General features: G+C 51.0%; 2 protein-coding genes across 3 annotated transcripts in view; one reads left to right on the top strand and one right to left on the bottom strand.

Moving 5' to 3' along the window:
• The first annotated feature begins 5,360 nt into the window (after positions 1–5,360).
• Positions 5,361–13,265, top strand: LOC133236503 (MHC class I polypeptide-related sequence B-like). Its single transcript, XM_061398564.1, has 6 exons — positions 5,361–5,519; positions 8,127–8,387; positions 8,640–8,924; positions 9,506–9,784; positions 9,909–10,037; positions 12,228–13,265. Exons 1-6 carry the CDS (start codon positions 5,450–5,452, stop codon positions 12,338–12,340), a joined length of 1,137 nt encoding a protein of 378 aa, XP_061254548.1. The 5' UTR covers positions 5,361–5,449; the 3' UTR covers positions 12,341–13,265.
• A 3,349-nt stretch (positions 13,266–16,614) lies between these two features.
• LOC133236497 (BOLA class I histocompatibility antigen, alpha chain BL3-7-like) overlaps positions 16,615–17,261 on the bottom strand; it is a 55,531-nt gene continuing 54,884 nt past the window's right edge. Inside the window, exons 7-8 of one of the 2 annotated variants that reach the window (XM_061398557.1) lie at positions 16,965–17,012; positions 16,615–16,814 (exon numbers count right to left, since the gene is read on the bottom strand). In XM_061398557.1, the coding sequence (XP_061254541.1) occupies positions 16,996–17,012 (17 nt within the window). In that variant the 3' untranslated portion in view covers positions 16,615–16,814; positions 16,965–16,995. The remainder of the gene's footprint in view (positions 16,815–16,964; positions 17,013–17,261) is intronic. The other variant, XM_061398555.1, reaches the window with a different exon arrangement.

The following is a 17,261-nucleotide window of genomic DNA, read 5'->3' as shown; positions in this document are numbered from 1 at the left end:
GTCTGGAAAATCTCATGAACAGAGGAACCTGACAGGCTACTGTCCATGGGGTCGCAAAGAGCTGCACACAACTTAGCGACTAAACAACAGCAGTTCTACATCTTCATCGTGGTAATGGTCACATGGGCATGTAAATTGCCAGAACTCAGCCAGCTCTATGTTTCTAACAGGTGTTTTATGTAAAGTATGTACTTTCAAAGTTGATTTTTAACATATAAATCTCTTTGGAATGAGTCCTTTGGTTAGGTAAACAAAAGAAATAAGACACCTTGTCTTTTTGCTGAGAGCTATGCCTTGGACATCTGGAGGGAGAGACTGGGCAATTTACTCCCCAGTGGTTAGGCAGGAACAAAAACAGCCGTCTACTTATGCATTTAGACAGAGATCAAACAGTTATGGCAAACTTTGAATAAAAGACAGATCTAGATAAAGAATAAATATGTTAGAAATCATAAAATTACACTGTTAAAAATTCATCTCCCCTGTAGCTTTTTTCTCCCTTTCTCTTATCTTTTTCAACCTTTTCCCCCTTCCCTCCCTCCTTTTCCACTCTCACCTTTACAGTTTATCCCCCCATTTTCAAGCACACGTCACTCATCTGGGACTGGTCAAGGACCAAAGCCCAAGTCGGAGCTCACACTGGCATTTTGCCAGCATCTGCACGGCTCTGCAGCTATTGTATCATTTCACGAAGGCACCCTGGTCTTTTTTTTTTTTTGGTAATTTTTTTTTTTTTTTTTTTTTCACCCTGGTCTTTGAAGAAAGTCACACTGGGTCTAGTATGTATGTTTTCCTGGATCCTCAGTTTTTGCTTTCCTCTGGGGTGGGCGGACGGGATTCGAAGGCCAGCTCCGCGGCGGGCGCTTTCCTTCCAGAGGCGACGCGAGGCGCTAGGGAATGTACTTGGATCCTACAATTCAAGAGCGACCTCGTGGGCTCAGGGCTCGGAAAAGTATCTCCCTATTCAGAATCGACCCAGAGGGTGCTTGAAATAAGTCGGGTTCCGGGATCTCCCTTCGGACCTACGACTGGAAATTTCCGCGGATCCGGGCAGATCTGCGTTTTCACAGCCTGCAGCCTGCAGATGTTGAGCAGTTTGAGAACCGGAAACCTAAGGCAGCTCACTCCTCCCAAACCTGCCCATAAATTCCTTCATTCTGCCTTTTTTTTTTTTTAAATCCACGAACAGCGTTTCTTCCCTTTAAACCAGAGTTGAGGGGAGGGGTGACCTTCTGAGGGTTCGCCGAGCTCCGCCCTGGATTATGTAAACTCCCAACTCTCGGATCGTTTTCTGTTTCCTTTCCCAACCCTGTAGTGGTACCAGAGATCAGCGGAGAGAAGGAGGCCCGTGTGCCGGTGAGTCCAGGGGTACAAAAGGAAGAATGGAGAAAAAGTAGTTTATAGAGTAAAGCAGGGGAGTCTGGAGGCCCGGTGGGGGGAGGAAAAGCACTTGGTACACCGGACTAGCTGCTACGTGTGATGGGGGAGGAGGCGGCCACGGCTAAATGCAGGCGAGCACACCCGACTAGCTGCTACGTGTGATGGGGGAGGAGGCGGCCATGGCTAAATCCAGGCGAGCCCCCCAAATCTGGAGTCTTACTTCCCACGGAGAGTAGTTGGCTTTATCTCTCATTACAATCATCCCGAAATGCTGGGAAACAAACGTAGCATGTTAACGTTAGTATGAAAAGTCTTGAGGGGAGAGAGAGAGGGTTCACCTAAGTGAACCAGTTTGTTGGAGCAGCCACACCCATTAAGTCTTGGAAGGAAGACTGACTTGGAGGAAAGGGCTTGTCTAGCTGTCAGGAGAGCTGGCTTCCCATCTGCCTGTCTATACCTTCACTACTTATTTCTTTCTTTCTGGTTGCTCTGAGTCTTTGTTGCTGCGCAGGGGGCTTCTCTAGTTGCCAGGAGACTGTCTAGAGCTGGGAGGCGGGGTTCAGTAGTTGTGAACCAGTGAAGTTGCTCAGTCCTGTCCGACTCTTTGGGACCCGTGGACTGTAGCCTACCAGGCTTCTCCATCCATAGAATTTTCCAGGCAAGAGTACTGGAGTGGGTTGCCATTTCCTTCTTCAGGGGATCTTCCCGACCCAGGAATCGAAGCCAGGTCCCCTGCATTACAACAGAGGCTTTACTGTCTGAGCCACCAGGGAAGCCCAGTTGTGGTACAGGGGCTCAGTTGCCCCCGGGCATGTGGAATCTTCCCAGACCAAGGATGGAACCCATGTTCCCTGCATTGGGAGGCAGACTCCATCCACTCTACTACTCTGGGGGAGGTCCGCTTTCACTTGTGAGCTTTAGCAGTGAAAAAGAATCTCTCTGGGATGAGACAGGACCCAATCTCTGACCTGCTACATAAATTATGATGGTCAAAGTAATTAACAAAAATGATGTGAAATCTAAGAAATGTTAACACTTTCTGAGGCATGACATTTGGGTCCACAGCAAAAGTATTGCATAAGGATCTTAGTGGAATGGTTAGTAATGAGAGGCAGAGAACAACTTTTTAAAAGCATTTGCAGGGACACAAACATGAAATGAACACAGGTCCTGATCCCAGAGTGACTCATTGTCTAATGGGGGGGATGTATAAAATGATCAGATGGGGTTCAAGGCAGGGCACACTTTGTTCCATCAGGGAGGTTTCAACAAGGGCTAGACCAATTATTCTAAAACTGGAATCACTGAGGGGGCTTTAAAGGATAGGAAGCCTAGGCCCAACCCAAGGGATACTAATTCAGTTGGTTTTGGCCATGGCCTAGAGATACAGACAGTAAAAACTCTCCAGGTGGTTCTATAAGCAGTCAAGTTTGAGGACCATGGTGTACATATTCCAAAGACCAAAAGATGTGCTTTGGGGACATCTTTCAGTAGAAGAAGACTTTCAGGATGGCATTTCAGTAGAAGAAGACTTTCAGGATGGCATTATTGTTATATTTGAAATATAGTTCATATATCACTTAATTCACCCTTTTAAAGCAAACAGTTAAAGAAAGGAAAAAAAAAAAACATAAAAGCAAAAAAACAAAAAGCAAACAGGTAGTTTTTAGTATGATCCCAAGGTTGTGCCACCCCTACCACCATCTAATTGGGATGTTCTTTTAGGATGTGTTGTTCTGATGGGCTGGAAGGCAGAGGAGAGTAACCCATAGGAGAGTGATGTGTAAGCAGTGGCATCCTTATTGTCACAGAGAAATGGAATATGGTGCCACCTAGCTGGTTGTGGCAGCTTTCACTTAAGATGGAGTAGAGACGTTGTGTGTTAATCTGCAGGTGGGGCAGCTGTGGATGGCTTGGAACATTATGGTAATAACTGGGGACAGACCTGTGTTTAGGAAGCCTTTGCAGTTCTCTAGGCTGCGGTAGGTGAAAGCTTGGACTAAGGTAGCTGTTGTGGGATTGAAAAGGGGTTGGAGGAGCTGACTGTGAATCCATGAGAGGGAGGGGAAAGGGGATCAGAAGGGACCAAGCTGGAGATGCTTAAAGAGAACTAGGAGAGGCTGGTGTTCGGAGTTTGCTTGTAGTCCTGTTGGGTTTGAGGGGAGGATGGGCCCAGAGGTGCAGACATACTGAGGCAGCTTGAAAAGGGAATCTGGAGAGGCTGGTATTGGAGTGTATCATAGGGAGTCATCTCACTGAACCTGTGATTCCCCAGGGGCTGAACGAAGAGTCTCCTTGGGAGAATGCAGATACTTATAGGATGAGGCCACCAGAAGACACATAGCAGTCAGTCAGAGGATGAGAAGGAGATTAGAGGGAGGGGATGTATGTATATTTATGGCTGATTCATGCTGTTGTACAGCAGAAACCAACCATTGTAAAGCAGGTGTCCTCCGATTAAAAATAAATTTTTTAAAAAATGAAAGAAGAGAGAGAGAAGGGTTTGGTCATTCATCTGGGGTAGTGACTTCTGAGAGGCAGAGTTGCTGAAATCTACAAATCTGGTCTCAGTAGACTTTTTGTTTGTTTTCTCAGCTGCAGTGATTCTTCCCTGTGGCACCTAGGTTGTTCCTTGCTTGGCTGGGCCTTCTTTCGTTGCAGAGGGGGAGGACTGCTCTCTAGTTGGGCTGAACGGGCTTCTCATTTAAGGTGACTTTCCCTTGTGGAGCAGGAGTTCTAGGGCACTCTGGCTTCAGTGATTGCAGCTCAAGGGTTGAGTTGTTGCTGTGCGCAGGCTTAGTTGCCCCGAGGCATGCAGATCTTCCCGGGCCAGGTATGGAACCCGTGTCCCCTGTTCTGGCAGGCGGATTCTTAACCACTGGACCACCGGGGAAGACCCTGGCTGGTCTCAGTAGACTTTCGCCAGTAACTCTGCTGTGCGAGGTGGAGGGAGGTGGAGGTGGGTTGGGTTGGAGGAGAAGTCGTGACTAAAGGAAGAGCCGGAAACATTGAGATGTCTCTAAAGCTCACCCTCCGTCTCACCTCCTTGGCTTTTCTAGCCTTCAGGCTTTTAAAATTACTGCAGATAGTGACTGCAGCCATGAGATTAAAAGAGGCTCAGTCCTTGGAAGGAAAGTTATGACCAATCTAGACAGCATATTAAAAAGCAGAGACATTACTTTGCCAACAAAGGTCTGTCTAGTCAAGGCTATGATTTTTCCAGTAGTCATGTATGGATGTAAGAGTTGGACTATAAAGAAAGCTGAGTGCCGAAGAAGAATTGATGCTTTTGAACTGTGGTGTTGGAGAAGACTCTTGAGAGTCCCTTGGACTGCAAGGAGATCCAACCAGTCCATCCTAAAGATCAGTCCTGGGTATTCATTGGAAAGACTGATGTTGAAGCTGAAACTCCAATACTTTGGCCACCTGATGTGAAGAGCTGACTCACTGGAAAAGACCCTGATGCTGGGAAAAATTGAGGGCAGGAGGAGAAGGGGACGACAGGGGATGAGAGCGTTGGATGGCATCACCGACTCAATGGACATGAGTTTGGGTAAGCTCCGGGAATTGGTGATGGACAGGGAAGACCGGTGCTGCTGTTCATGGGGTCGCAAAGAGTTGGACACGACTGAGCGACTGAACTGAACTGAACTGAGGAGCGGAAGTGAAGTGAAGTGAAGTCGCTCAGTCGTGTCCGACTCTTTGCGACCCCATGGACAGTAGCCCATCAGGCTCCGCCATCCATGGGATTTTCCAGGCAAGAATACTGGAGTATTCTTTTCCTTATCTAGGGGATCTTCCCAACCCAGGGATCGAACCCAGGTCTCCTCATTGCAGAAAGATGCTTTTACCGTCTGAGCCACCAGGGAAGCCGGTAAGAGACGGGCTAACCAAGCAGAGGGGCCGGGCCGGGGCGGGGCGGGCCCTGGCGGGCGGGGCTAGGGCACCGGCGTGGTGAATAGATTTGTCCGCCCGACTTGCCCACAGCTCAGTTCTCCGCCGCGGTTCCTCGGGTCCGCCAGCTTTCCTTCGGTCCCGGAGCCTCTGGCGGGCAGACAAGATCTGGGCCATGGGGCTGTCTCGTGTCTGGCTGTTTCTAGACGGCCTTGCCTTTTTTGTGCTCCTGGGTAACGCCACCGGTGAGTGAGGTTCATTGAGGTCTCAGTCTGGACGGAGTCCGGGCTGGGTCAGGGGTTCGGGTGGTTAGTATTCGAGGGGATTCGGTGAGCGTCGCGGGGATCGTCTCAATTGCGGCTGGGGGTGAGCGAATAGAGGAGTTGGGGGTGGGGGTGGGAGGAAGGTGGGGGGCGGGGAGGTGAAAGGTCTAGGAGCGGCCGGGAGCTTCACACGGCGTGTGGCGAGCACTGCATCCCGCGTTTCAGTCTCTTTCCAGTTCCTAGCCTCTGCTCTCCCTGCCCCACCTGCCCTCCCCGGTGTCCTCATCACCTGCCTCAGTCCTCAGATTCTCCTGATTGGCAAGGCAGCCTGGTCCCCACTCCGCTCCCTGCCGCTTCCCGCCCCGCCACCGCCCCGCCCTGTTGCTCTCTTGAATGGCGTTTCTTCCAGGTCCCAGGCTCAGGCGATCACTTCTTAGCCGTCTGTGGGGCGCCCTCTTATGCCCCTGAAAGCTGTCCTCTCCTATTCTTAGCTCTGCGGTCTCTTCTCATTTCTGGACGCCGGAAACAAGGAGTTTCCAGGTTGGCGGCGCTCAGGGGTCCTCAGCCCCGAGAGTTAAGGCTCTTTTTCTAGTGACCAGGGCCTCTGAGGAGGGGCAAGCTCGATCCACACTCTTCCTACTGCTATGGGCACTGTGGCGGCTCCTGAATCACTGACGGAGGTTAGGTCTGAGGGCTTTGGGACCAAAGGATTCTTCCTGCGATTTCCGTGGTCCCCCCTCCCCCACTAACGTGAACTCTAATTTTCCGCTGTGCCTGTGGTCCCACAACTGAATCTCTCCTTACCTCCTCCCTTGCTGGCCCTCGAGCCCCCTCAGGATTTGCCCTCCCCCCTCGGTGCTGCCCCCTCCCCTCCCTGCTGCCCCCTCCTCTCTACGGCTCTCTGATCTCTTCCTAGGGCGTCCCCACCCTCATCCCTTTTCCCACTACAGGTCCCTCCCCTCCCCTCATGGGTCTTTTCCTGGGAGGATCAGTCACCTGCAAGGCTCCTTCCTCCCCTCAGCTTTCACTAGCCTTACTTTTCTTGGGATGACTTTTACCCATGAATTTTCCTCTCCAGCCTCTGCGCTATTTCACCAGGGGGAGCTCTCCTGCCAATGATCCCTGGGCCTTGAGCACAGTGCCCAGCCCCTGGGGGAGGACCTGTCCCCCACTTGACACCCACCCTCTTACCTCCGCCCCCCCTCCCCCCGGTGCAGGCACCTGCTCTTGGCCCTCATCCAAGGGGAGCCTTTCCCCCAACACGGCCCCTCCCCACTCCTGCATCCTAAACCTCACCCTCTGGATTCCTCCACTCCCCGGGCCTCAGGTGCTGGAGTCCTCTTGCCCTGGTCCGTCTGCAATTCCCCCCATGACACCTTGCCCTGCTCCCACCCTTGTCCGACTGCCTTGGGCCCTCACCAAGTTCTCATCAATCACAGGCCCCATGGTGCCCAGAATCTCCACCTCACTCTCATCCTCCCTCACCCAGGGCGTCCCTCCTCTTCTGTCTTTACCTTAACCCAAGGCGGGGGGTCACCCCTGAGCCATGCTCACCCCTTGCCCCTCAATCCCAGGCCCTCACCACGTCTTCTCTGCAGTCTCTTCCCTTCCCCCACAGTAGGAATACTGCCCGCGGTCCACTGCCCACCTCCTTAGCCTTCATCACCCTCTCTTTGGTTCCACGACCCCAGTGGACTCTCACTATGTCAATCTTGTATCCGAAATCCTTGTTTGTGCCACTTGGTCAGCAGGCTTTTCCTACAGGGAGTCTTCTCCCAGGCCCCCACCCCCTGCTTGCTGGCTGCCTGACCTGAACCCTCTGTGGAGGTGTGACCTCACTCCCTCCAACCCCTCCCACCATGTAGGTGCTTCCCAGTGTGCACCTTGGCTTTCAGTTCTGTCTTCCCTTGCCACTCCGATATTTTAATTCTCCATGACCCTTATGCTCATGCCACTGACTCCTCTCCCAGGGGACACTGGCAGGTGCAGCCACCTCCCCACCTGGGGCCTCACCATGCCTCTTTGCACTCTGCGCCCAGACCCACTCCTTCACCTCCCTCAGGTTACTGGCCCACCTTCATCTCTCTTGGGGCCACAGCCCAGCCCCTCAGGCCCCTCTGCCTCCTGCCTCACCCTCCCTGGAGCCCGCCTTGTCCATCATGAGCCTGCACCAGGGGCAGCAGCCCTCGCTCTCCATCTCACCTGGCCCCCCTCTGAGCAGGGATCCCTCTGGTCCTGGGTCTGACACTGCCCTTCCCTCCCTCTGACTCCACCTCCCCTCACCCTGCTCTTCCTGCCTCTCCCCTTGCCCTCCTGCCTGGACCCTTAGGGAGCCGGTGCCTCCCTGTCCTGACACTTGTCCTACACGTGTGTCCATCTCCACCCTCCCCCTCCACTCCTCGATTCCCCTCTCCCTCCTTCTCTTTCCCATTTTTCCCATATGGAAATCCTCATTCTGGTCCCTTGTACACATGCATGTTCTGCATCCTCAGCACCTGGAGCAGGTCAGGACACAGAACTGGTCTGTTAAATATCTGATGTGCACTTGTCTCCAGAAAGCAGCTTCATCTGTGGTTCCTCCTTCCCCAGGATCCCACAGTCTTTTATACAACATGACTGTGCTTTCCCAGGATGGCTTTGCGCAGTCCAGGTTTTTTGCTGAGGGATACTTGGATGGTCAGGCCTTCCTGCACTATGATCACAAAAAAGGCAGGGCAGAGCCCAGGGGACGGTGGGCTGAAAAACTGGCAGCTGAGACGTGGGAGACAGAGTCCACGGTCTTGAATGCGACCCTGAAGGAACTCAGAAAACTTCTAGCAGAAATCCTGCCCCTGCAGGAGGAGAAAGGAGGTGAGAGTACAGAGGGGGCAAGAGTGCTGTGGGCCATTTTCCGGGAAGGTCTGCGGCCCAGAGCATGGGCCTCTTTCCTCTGAATTTGGGGGTGGGGATGAGGAAGTGGGGTCTGTGAGTCCAGCAGCACAGGGAAGACATGGAGGGGAGCAGGGGGGAGCCCTCTCTCTATCTGCACTTTCTCACTTGGGTGCAAGGACAGAGGCCCTGGGGACCAGAGGAATCACTGATGGCGGGGTGGGGATCGGGCAGGCTTACATTCCCTACAGGAGACCGTGGGCTGTAATATCAGTGAAGACAGCCACCCCCGGGGCTTCTGCCTTCTGTACTTCAATGAGAAGCTCCTCCTCTCCTGTTACCCGGAGCCCCTCGGATGTGCCCTGCTCCAACCCTCTGCTCAAACCTTGGCCATGAAAATGAAGCCTTGGGACACAGACGGCTTTCTAAGCAAGCATTACCAGGCCCACGTGCAGGGAGAACTTTGTGGGAGACTACAGGCCTACCTGGAATCCTGGACGGGCTTCATGGAGAGGACAGGTACTGACGCTGGGCCAGGCCCTTCCTCTGCCCCTGTTCTTAAAGTCTCCCATCCCGACTTGCCCACGGAGACCCTCCCTGTCCTCTGGGCACATATGTGCTCTGTTGGTGTGGTGTCCTGGGGTTTCTTTCCTGTTCTGTTAAATCCACTGTAGAAAGCTGGGTGGGTGGCGGGGCATGAACTGCCCCTGTGACAATCGTCCAGGGGATCAGCGGGTCCTCTGACAGAAACTGTACGAGGGGAGGTAGGTGTCAGGCAGCAGAGGAGGGCCTTAGATGGGGGTGGGCCTCTGGCTCCCAGACTGCCTGATCCAGAAAATTCCCTCTAATCCCCAGGAGCCCACCCTTCACAGCCCCCTCCCCAGCATCAACAGTGGTCCCAAGAGAGTGAGGCCCATCCCACCCCCGCCCCCTTCCCGCCAGAGGACTTGGGCCCCAGGGCAGAACTTGGAGCAGGCCTGGGGGGATGAGGGCTCAGCCAGAGGTGGACAGTGAGGAGGAGCAGCTCTGTGCGCTCTGTCTTCCTTGAGAGAGCACGGCTTGGCCGCAGGCCTCACTGGCTCTGTGCTTTCTCCCCACAGAGCCCCCAGCGGTGAATGTGACCTGCAGAAAGGACTCAGAGGGCATGGTCTACCTCACATGCAAGGCTTTTGGCTTCTTTCCCCGCAATATCTCAGTGCTCTGGTTTCGGGACGAAGAACCCATGAGCCGGGATGCCCAGGAGTTTGGGGATGTCCTGCGTGATGGGAATGGGACCTACTACACCTGGGTGACCATAAGAATTCCCCAAGGAGAGGAGCAGTGGGTCAAGTGCATTGTGGAACACAGCGGAAATCACAGCACACACCTCCCACCCTTGGGTGAGACTGGGGTGAGCCTGGAGGCAGTTGTGACCCTGGGAGGGTCAGAGGCCAGGGTCAGGGAGAGGAGAGCAGGCTGTGGCTCTGGGGTGCCCGGGTTGAATATAATAAGGTCCTTTTTCAGGAAAGACCCTGGTGCACCAGAGCTTATGGTGGATCGTGAGCGTTCCTGTTGCTGTTGTTGTTATCATCGGATTTTGTGTCTATTGTTATATTAAGAAGAAGAACACAGCATCAGCTACAGGGAGGCCAGGTGAGAAATCTGGGCAGGGGGTGCTCTGCGTGAGATTCGGCAGCGATGAGGATTTCAGCTCCCTGCTCTGTTCGGAGCTCTCTTTGTGTTCTGTCAGGCTCACCGGGGCTTGTCTGGGGAGCATGTGTAGGATTATGTGCTGGTTGGGAGGGTCTAGGTGATCCAGGAATCAGAGAGAACCTTTAGTAAAGTGTCTGTACCTGGTGAGGAGGGGATAAAAACTGAAGAGGAATTCAGAGGAAAGGTGACGATCTAAGTGCCTGTCTGCATTTCTCCCCCCTGGGTTTTCAGTCATTATTAAGAATCCAAGTGAAAGCATCATAAGGCTCAAACTAGGGGTCAGTGGATGGTCAGAGCCCTGCCTGTAATGTCCCCTGGCCAGGCCCCACTTGGAGATGTCTTGCAGCCTTCCAAATTCCTCCTCCATGAACTAGCTTCTGAGTTCAGTTTCTGCTGGGTCACCCCCAGCCTGCACCTTTCTCAAGTTCCCATCAAGTGCCCCCAGGCTAGCTGGGCTCTCCTTCCATAATATGGAGGACTAGTAGACAAACCTTGACCATTTGAAGAGAGGAGACCAGTCAATCCTCAGGCAACTGGGGTCACTGATTTTATCCTGTCTCCAGGTTTTTCCTATCTAGCCCCTTGGGATACTCTTTAGGGCAGGGCAGTGGGTCTGCTCTCTGTGGCCTCACCCTGCCCCCCTGAGTCAGTTCCCTTGCTCATGGTGGTCACTGCCTTGTAGATGTGGAGGAAGGGATGGGCTCTTTGACTACTTCCCCATAATCAAGTGGGTTGAGGGGAGAGGAAAAGAGAAGCAGAGCTTTGTGCGTGGCAAAGAGCAAAGGCAGAACGTGGAACAGTAAAAAGGTGGCAGAGACTCGGCTCCTTCTGTCGAGACCGCCTCTTCTGTGTCAGGTGCTTGTTGGGGGCATGGTTTCTTATCCCCAAACCTAATTCCCTTATCAGTTGGCCTTCGGCCTGGGCATATAGGGGTGGTTAGTTCTCACAGCAGCAGACTCTGTCCATGTAGCACCCAGAGCAGGGACCCAGCAGATCTGTAGTTTCTCCTGTTCCTATCTGGGAACATCAGTTCTGGTGCCTCTGGGGCAGAAATGGTTGTCTTGTATGTATTGGGGCATTTGCTGGGAAAACTCTGAAAATCATGCGCTAATTTCTCAAAATCACTTTTGAAGTTTTTAGTGTTCAATAAAATTGTTTATGATTTCAGGTGGCAAACCTTAATAGCATTTCCATGCATATTGAATGAAACAGGAATTCAAATGGGGCGCTCCCGCTGGGAGGTGGAGTGTGGGATGGCAGTCCCAGGATGCAGAGGGGGCCAGGTATAGCCTCATTCTGGGGAAATTCTCAAGAACCCCAATCCACATTGAAAAGCAGATCCCCTGCAGGTAGTGAGGGTGAGTCCTGGTTGACTCCCTGGCTGAGCAATGCAGGAGGGCCCGCTCTGCCTCAGCCCAGCCTAGCACCTGGAGTGGAGCTGGGATTCCCCGGAAGGAGCAGGAAAGGCCAAGTGCAGCCTAGGGGCCTGGGCCGAGAGTGAGGGTTGGGGCGAGGCCAGGGGTGCTCCAGGGTCCGGTCAGGGGGAGAGTCCGTGGCAGTCCAGTGTTTCTAGACAGGGCTGCTGTCCCCTGGGCCTCTGGATGGGCTTTCCAGTTCAGAGCTGCTGGCACAGGGCTGGGGAGGAGGGGTGGGGCTGCAGGAGGTGGAGGTCAGGGTTGAGGTGGAGCCAAGCCGCGGGGCAGGTGCTTGTGCGGTGAGGAGGCCGAGAGCTGAGGACAGAAAGGAACTGTGTGTGTGTCCACTCCTGGGCTAGAGGAACATGGAGCTGGGTCCTGTCTGTGAGGGAGCCTCGTGTTGCATTAGAGAATGGATCTGGGTTCAAGGCAGAAAGGCCTTGGGTTTTCGCTCTGGATCTTGTCCTTGTGTCCTGCGACTTCTGTCCCTGTCGTGGAGGGTGGTGGCAGCAGGGACAGGTGATGATGTGGATGGAGTCAGGGGAGGAGTCCAGCAAGAGCTGGGAAAAAGGAGGCAAAAAAGAACAGGTGTGTCTTCCCTCAGAGGAAGGCAGAATCTGACTTTGAAGCAACTGAAGGAGAATCTCTGAGGAAATGAAAAGCATTATTCTGCACCCAGTTGGTCAGTGATTTATTGGTTTTTCTTTTTCCCCAGAGCCTATTAGACTACAAGACCTGGATCAATTCCAGACGGAACCAACTGATCATAATGGCCTCACACACCCAGAATTTCAGTCCTCGTGTCAGACTCCAGCTCCATCAGTTTAACAGGGGAAGCTTAGAATCTGCCCCCAGGAGGCCTGAATTCAGTTCCTAGTTCTGGTCTTAATAGCAGTTCTTCTTTTTTGTGTGTTCTGTTATTTATCTTATTATTTTTTAATTATTTTTATTTTATGTTTTATTTTTAACTGGAGAATACTTGCATTATACTGTATTGGTTTCTGCCATACAGCACTGTGAATGAGCCATAAGTGTACATGTATCTCCTCCCTCTGGAACTTCCCTCCCACCTCCCCCATCCCACCCCTCTAGGTCACTGAGCACCAGGATGAGTACGGCGTTAGGTCCTGTTCCCTCCCTGCCTGGTGCACAGTAAGGCAATGGGAAGAGTGAACTCATTTCATATCTGTGTATCTGAATGGGATGATATATTGTTTCATGGTTTCATTCAAGGTTAACATCATTCACGCAGTTTGCATGCATGTTTCGAGTGTTCTTGCATTTTAGTAAACTCTCAGGTGTCATTTATTGCACTCAGCTCTCATTAAGCATAAACTTTCATCCTCATTCATTTTCTTATGTGATTATTTAATCAAAGGCACACTTGTCTGTAAATTAAGAAGTCAAATATCTGTGCATGATTTCTCATGATACAGACTCTTATTATAATCCTGATTCTTCTCAATTTCTGCTTTCCCGTTGGTGACCACTTTGAATACTTTTTAGCTGATTCTTTTGGCTTTTGTTTCCAAATCTCTAACCACGATGCCTTGTTAGAACTGCTGCTTGATTTTCTGTCACAGCCACTGTCTGCCGCATCACACAGTGGCTGATGCAATAGTTGATAGTCATGCTTTCATGCTTCCCATTCCTTCAGCTCCCACTTTATTTACATATTGATCATACTTAGTTCATTCAGCTTTTTCTTTTCCATGACTAATACACTTGTCAGTTAAAAAGATGCTCAACTTAAGACTTGTGAGTTAAGTTTTATTTGGGGCAAAATGAGGACTGAAGCCTGGGAGACAGCACCTCAGATAGCTCTGAGAAACGGCTCCACAGAGGTACGGAGGGAAGGTCAGTATATATGATTTTGGTGAAGGGGGGAGTTCAGTGCAATCAAGTACTTGTCTTCCAAAGGTTTTCTGCTAGTCACAAGGAGCTGATTTCACTGTGAAAGGATTTAATGCTTTTCTACATATGAGAAAGTGAAGTGAACCAAAGGACTGGAAAAGGTCAGTTTTCATTCCAATCCCTAAGAAGGGCAATGCCAAAGAATCTTTAAACTACCATACAATTGTACTCATTTCACATGCTAGCAAAATTAGGCTCAGAATTCTTCAAGCTAGGCGTCAGCAGTATGTAAACTGAGAACTTCCAGATGTACAAGTTGGGTTTAGAAAAGGCAGAGGAACCAGAGATCAAATTGCCAGCATTTGTTGGATCACAGAGAAAGCAAGGGAATTCCAGAAAAACACTTACTTCTGCTTCATTGACTATGCTTAAGCCTTTTACTGTGTGGATCACTACAAACTGTTGAATGGTCTTAAAGAGATGGGAATACCAGACCACCTTACTTGTCTCCTGAAAACCTGTATGCAGGTCAAGAAGCAACAGGTAGAACCAGACACGGAACTACGGACTGGTTTAAAATTGAGAAAGGAGTATAATAAGGCTGTACATTGCACCCTGCTTATTTAACTGATATGCAGAATACATCAGGCAAAATGCCAGGCTGGATGAATCACAAGTTGGAATCAAGATTGCCAGGAGAAATACATATCAACAACCTCAGATAAGAACATGATACCACTTTAATGGCAGAAAGGGAAGAACTGAAGAGCCTCTTGATGAGGCTTTGTTTTTGCTGATTATGTTCTATGAAGCTCTCAGGAACTCAGCTCTAATGATTCCCCTGTTTGCATGACTGACTCAAGAAGCCTGGATACTTTGGATATTCCATCAGTTTTTCCTTTTTTTGGAAATGTCGTCCTGGACCCTGCTGACATGCTCCCACCTGGTCTGGATTCTTCTGCATCTGGAGCAGAGCCATCCTCCTAGGATCTCCCTCCACCACCATCTGGGCAGCACTTTAAAGTGCTGTGGATACTGCATAGCACAGGGAACTCTACCCAGCACTCTCAAATGGCATATATGTGGAAAGAATCTAGAAAAGACTGAATATATTTCAAGCTGATTCACTGTATTGTACAGCAGAAAGTGACACAGCACTGTAAATCAATTACACTCCAATGAAAACAAAACAAACAAACAAGTAAGCAAGCAGATGTCTACCCCGGATGGCATTTATTAGTCACTTGTTCTTTCAGCCAAACCCAAGTGCCTGCATTGTACCAGGTCAAGTTCCAGTTCCAGATCTTTGCTCTAACAATCGAAATTTGACATTCTTGTCCATCCCTCTCTCCCCCTCACCTGATTAGGAGCATTTCCACATTAGGAGACTTCCACACACAAAGAGTCTTGGTAGGAGGCAGAGACCACCTTCCTCCATTAAAGAAGAAAACGCACTCTCCCAAATATTCTTGCCAGAGCACACAGCATGAGGCTGAGGTCCCAGCACTCAGGTGACCACGTGCCAGACACTACTCAGGACGTTGTGACACAGAGAAGCTGGAACTATGCAGGATGCATCTGACAAGGGTGTTGAGAGTGGGAGTCACACCACCTCCAGTTGTCAGGAGCCTCAGTGATGGCCGTCCTCAGCATGGGGTCCACGCCCAGCACGAGGGGCTCACTGTGTGAGGAGTGACGCTGTGCCCCAGCAGGGCCAAAACTTCCTTTGTGGGACCTGGCCTTGAGTGGACACTGGATCCTGTCACCGTGGAGCCATATATATATAGTACTGTATGTCTAACTTTATTTGGATCCCAGGGTTAGCTCCAAGAATAAGTGAGCAGAACTCAACCTGGAGAATAGTTTCAGAGAGCAAGGATTTCATTACGCTGAACTGTGAACTACTGCCTAAGTCTTCAGGTGGAATAAGAACTACATTATTTCTCAACATCACACCTCATAATTGACAATATGAATTGTCAATATAAATTCCCTTTTCTTTCTGAAGAAAAAAAATGCTTTTAAATGTGGATTTAAGACTGATCTCTGGCCACTTGATGTCATATACCTCAGGGGTTCCTAAATTGGCTGATCATTGAATTGCTTGTGGGGCTTCTTATGAAATGCTCAGCCTCTCACCAGAACCACCTTCTCAGAGTATTAGGACAAGACCAAGGATTGCTTCTTTAACAACCTCTGTGTGTGAGGCTGATACACAGCATGTGGGACTCCTGGTCTACGTACATTCCTGCTACTAAAAGTGTGATCTGAAGACCAGCAGCATCAGCACCAACCTTATTACAAATGCAGATTCTCAGGCTCTACTCCCGACTGTCTAGATCTAATGCGGATCCAGGGGAGCACCAGCATCCCCACCCTGGACACCGCACTAATCCTACAGGCTCCTCCACTGCATCACTCACCCTTCACCTCCTGATTCTGCTCAGCAGTTAGACTGATGCTTCTAACGAGCAGTCATACCAGTTCATCTTCTAGTCAAACCATCTTATGAGTCCACATCTTTCACAGACATCAGACACCTTCTAATATCCTGGAGGCCCACATGATCTGGCCAGACACTGATCTCATGTCAATTCCTCGCTCCTCCAGCCACACCTGCCTCCTGGCTCTTCCTTGAACACACACTCTCCTGCCCTCCTGCATTTGCACTGGAGGCTCCTCTGCCTGGAGAGAACTCCCCCCAGACATGCTTGTGGACATTCTTTCATGGTCCTTCACATCTTTACTCAAAGATCATCTCCTCAACGAGGCCTACACTGACCACCCTAGTAAAACAGCCACATTCCCTGTACCCACACACTTATACTCTGGGTCACCTTCCTCAGAGCACTTGCCAATCTCTAGGCAGACACTTCCCTCACTTATTAGGCTCACTCTGCCGCCCTCACCAGAACACACTGCACGAGGCCAACAAACGGTGTCTGCTGTTAGTTCACTGAGGTTTCACAGATGCAAAAATAGAGCATCCTCTATCTGGCACACAACAAATACCAGATGAAGGAACGATCAGGGTAGACGCCTCTGTATTCTATCTTCATTAATGTGGACTCAGGCCACTTGCTCTCTTGTGGCAGCTACAGCACATCATCCACTCACACTGACATCAGTGCTGCCTGTGCTTTCCCCAGAGCTGATCAGCCCTCCCTCCCACACCCACCAGTCTGCACTCTACACACTATGATATTTTCTCTTCAGAAAAGATCCCAGGCAGACAGGTGGCATATTCCTCTTGCTGTGACTATTAGGCACTGCTTTTTAAATCCAGGAGTTTGGATTGGAAGAGGTCTGCAGTCTCCCCACCTCCTCACGTTATGCTAATAGGAGCATAGACACATTCACACGCAGCTGCAGAAAGAGGGGTCTGGGGATCTGATGTCACAAAGTGGGACCGAGTATCACTCAGTCCTCACAAGGCAGCTGTCTCACACTGTGAGAGAAAAGAATCAGGAAGCAGTTCAGTCAGTCATGTAAGGGCTGACATTCTCCACAGCCCCCCACACGCTCACATGTCCCACTCAGAGACCCCCGCCACCCCGTGTGTCCCCTCTGCCCCAATCTAGATGCCCTAGGGTCTCACCTTTAGGAACCGTGAGAGACATGTCAGAGCCCTAGGGACTGTCACTGACTGGGGGAGAACAAGACCAGAGCGTGGTCAGAACCCACAGGAGAGAAACTGGAGAAGGCACTTTGAGGAGGGTGAGTCCCGCATGGCCTCCTGTCTGCACCCTCACAAGGGTCTCAGGAATCACCCCTCCATACTTACTTGCAGCCTGGGTGTAGCCCCTTCCTTATTCACTTGTGAGAAGAAAGTATCACGTGAGCGACCAGGGAGAAGATGGAGTCATGAGATCCTAGAGGAACTCCCCAGTCCTCT

This window comes from Bos javanicus, chromosome 23 (assembly GCF_032452875.1).
Source record: "Bos javanicus breed banteng chromosome 23, ARS-OSU_banteng_1.0, whole genome shotgun sequence".
In the NCBI taxonomy this organism is placed as follows: Eukaryota; Metazoa; Chordata; class Mammalia; order Artiodactyla; family Bovidae; genus Bos; species Bos javanicus.
Note: the sequence above shows the minus strand (reverse complement) of the source record. Positions and strands in the feature narration are given on the sequence as shown.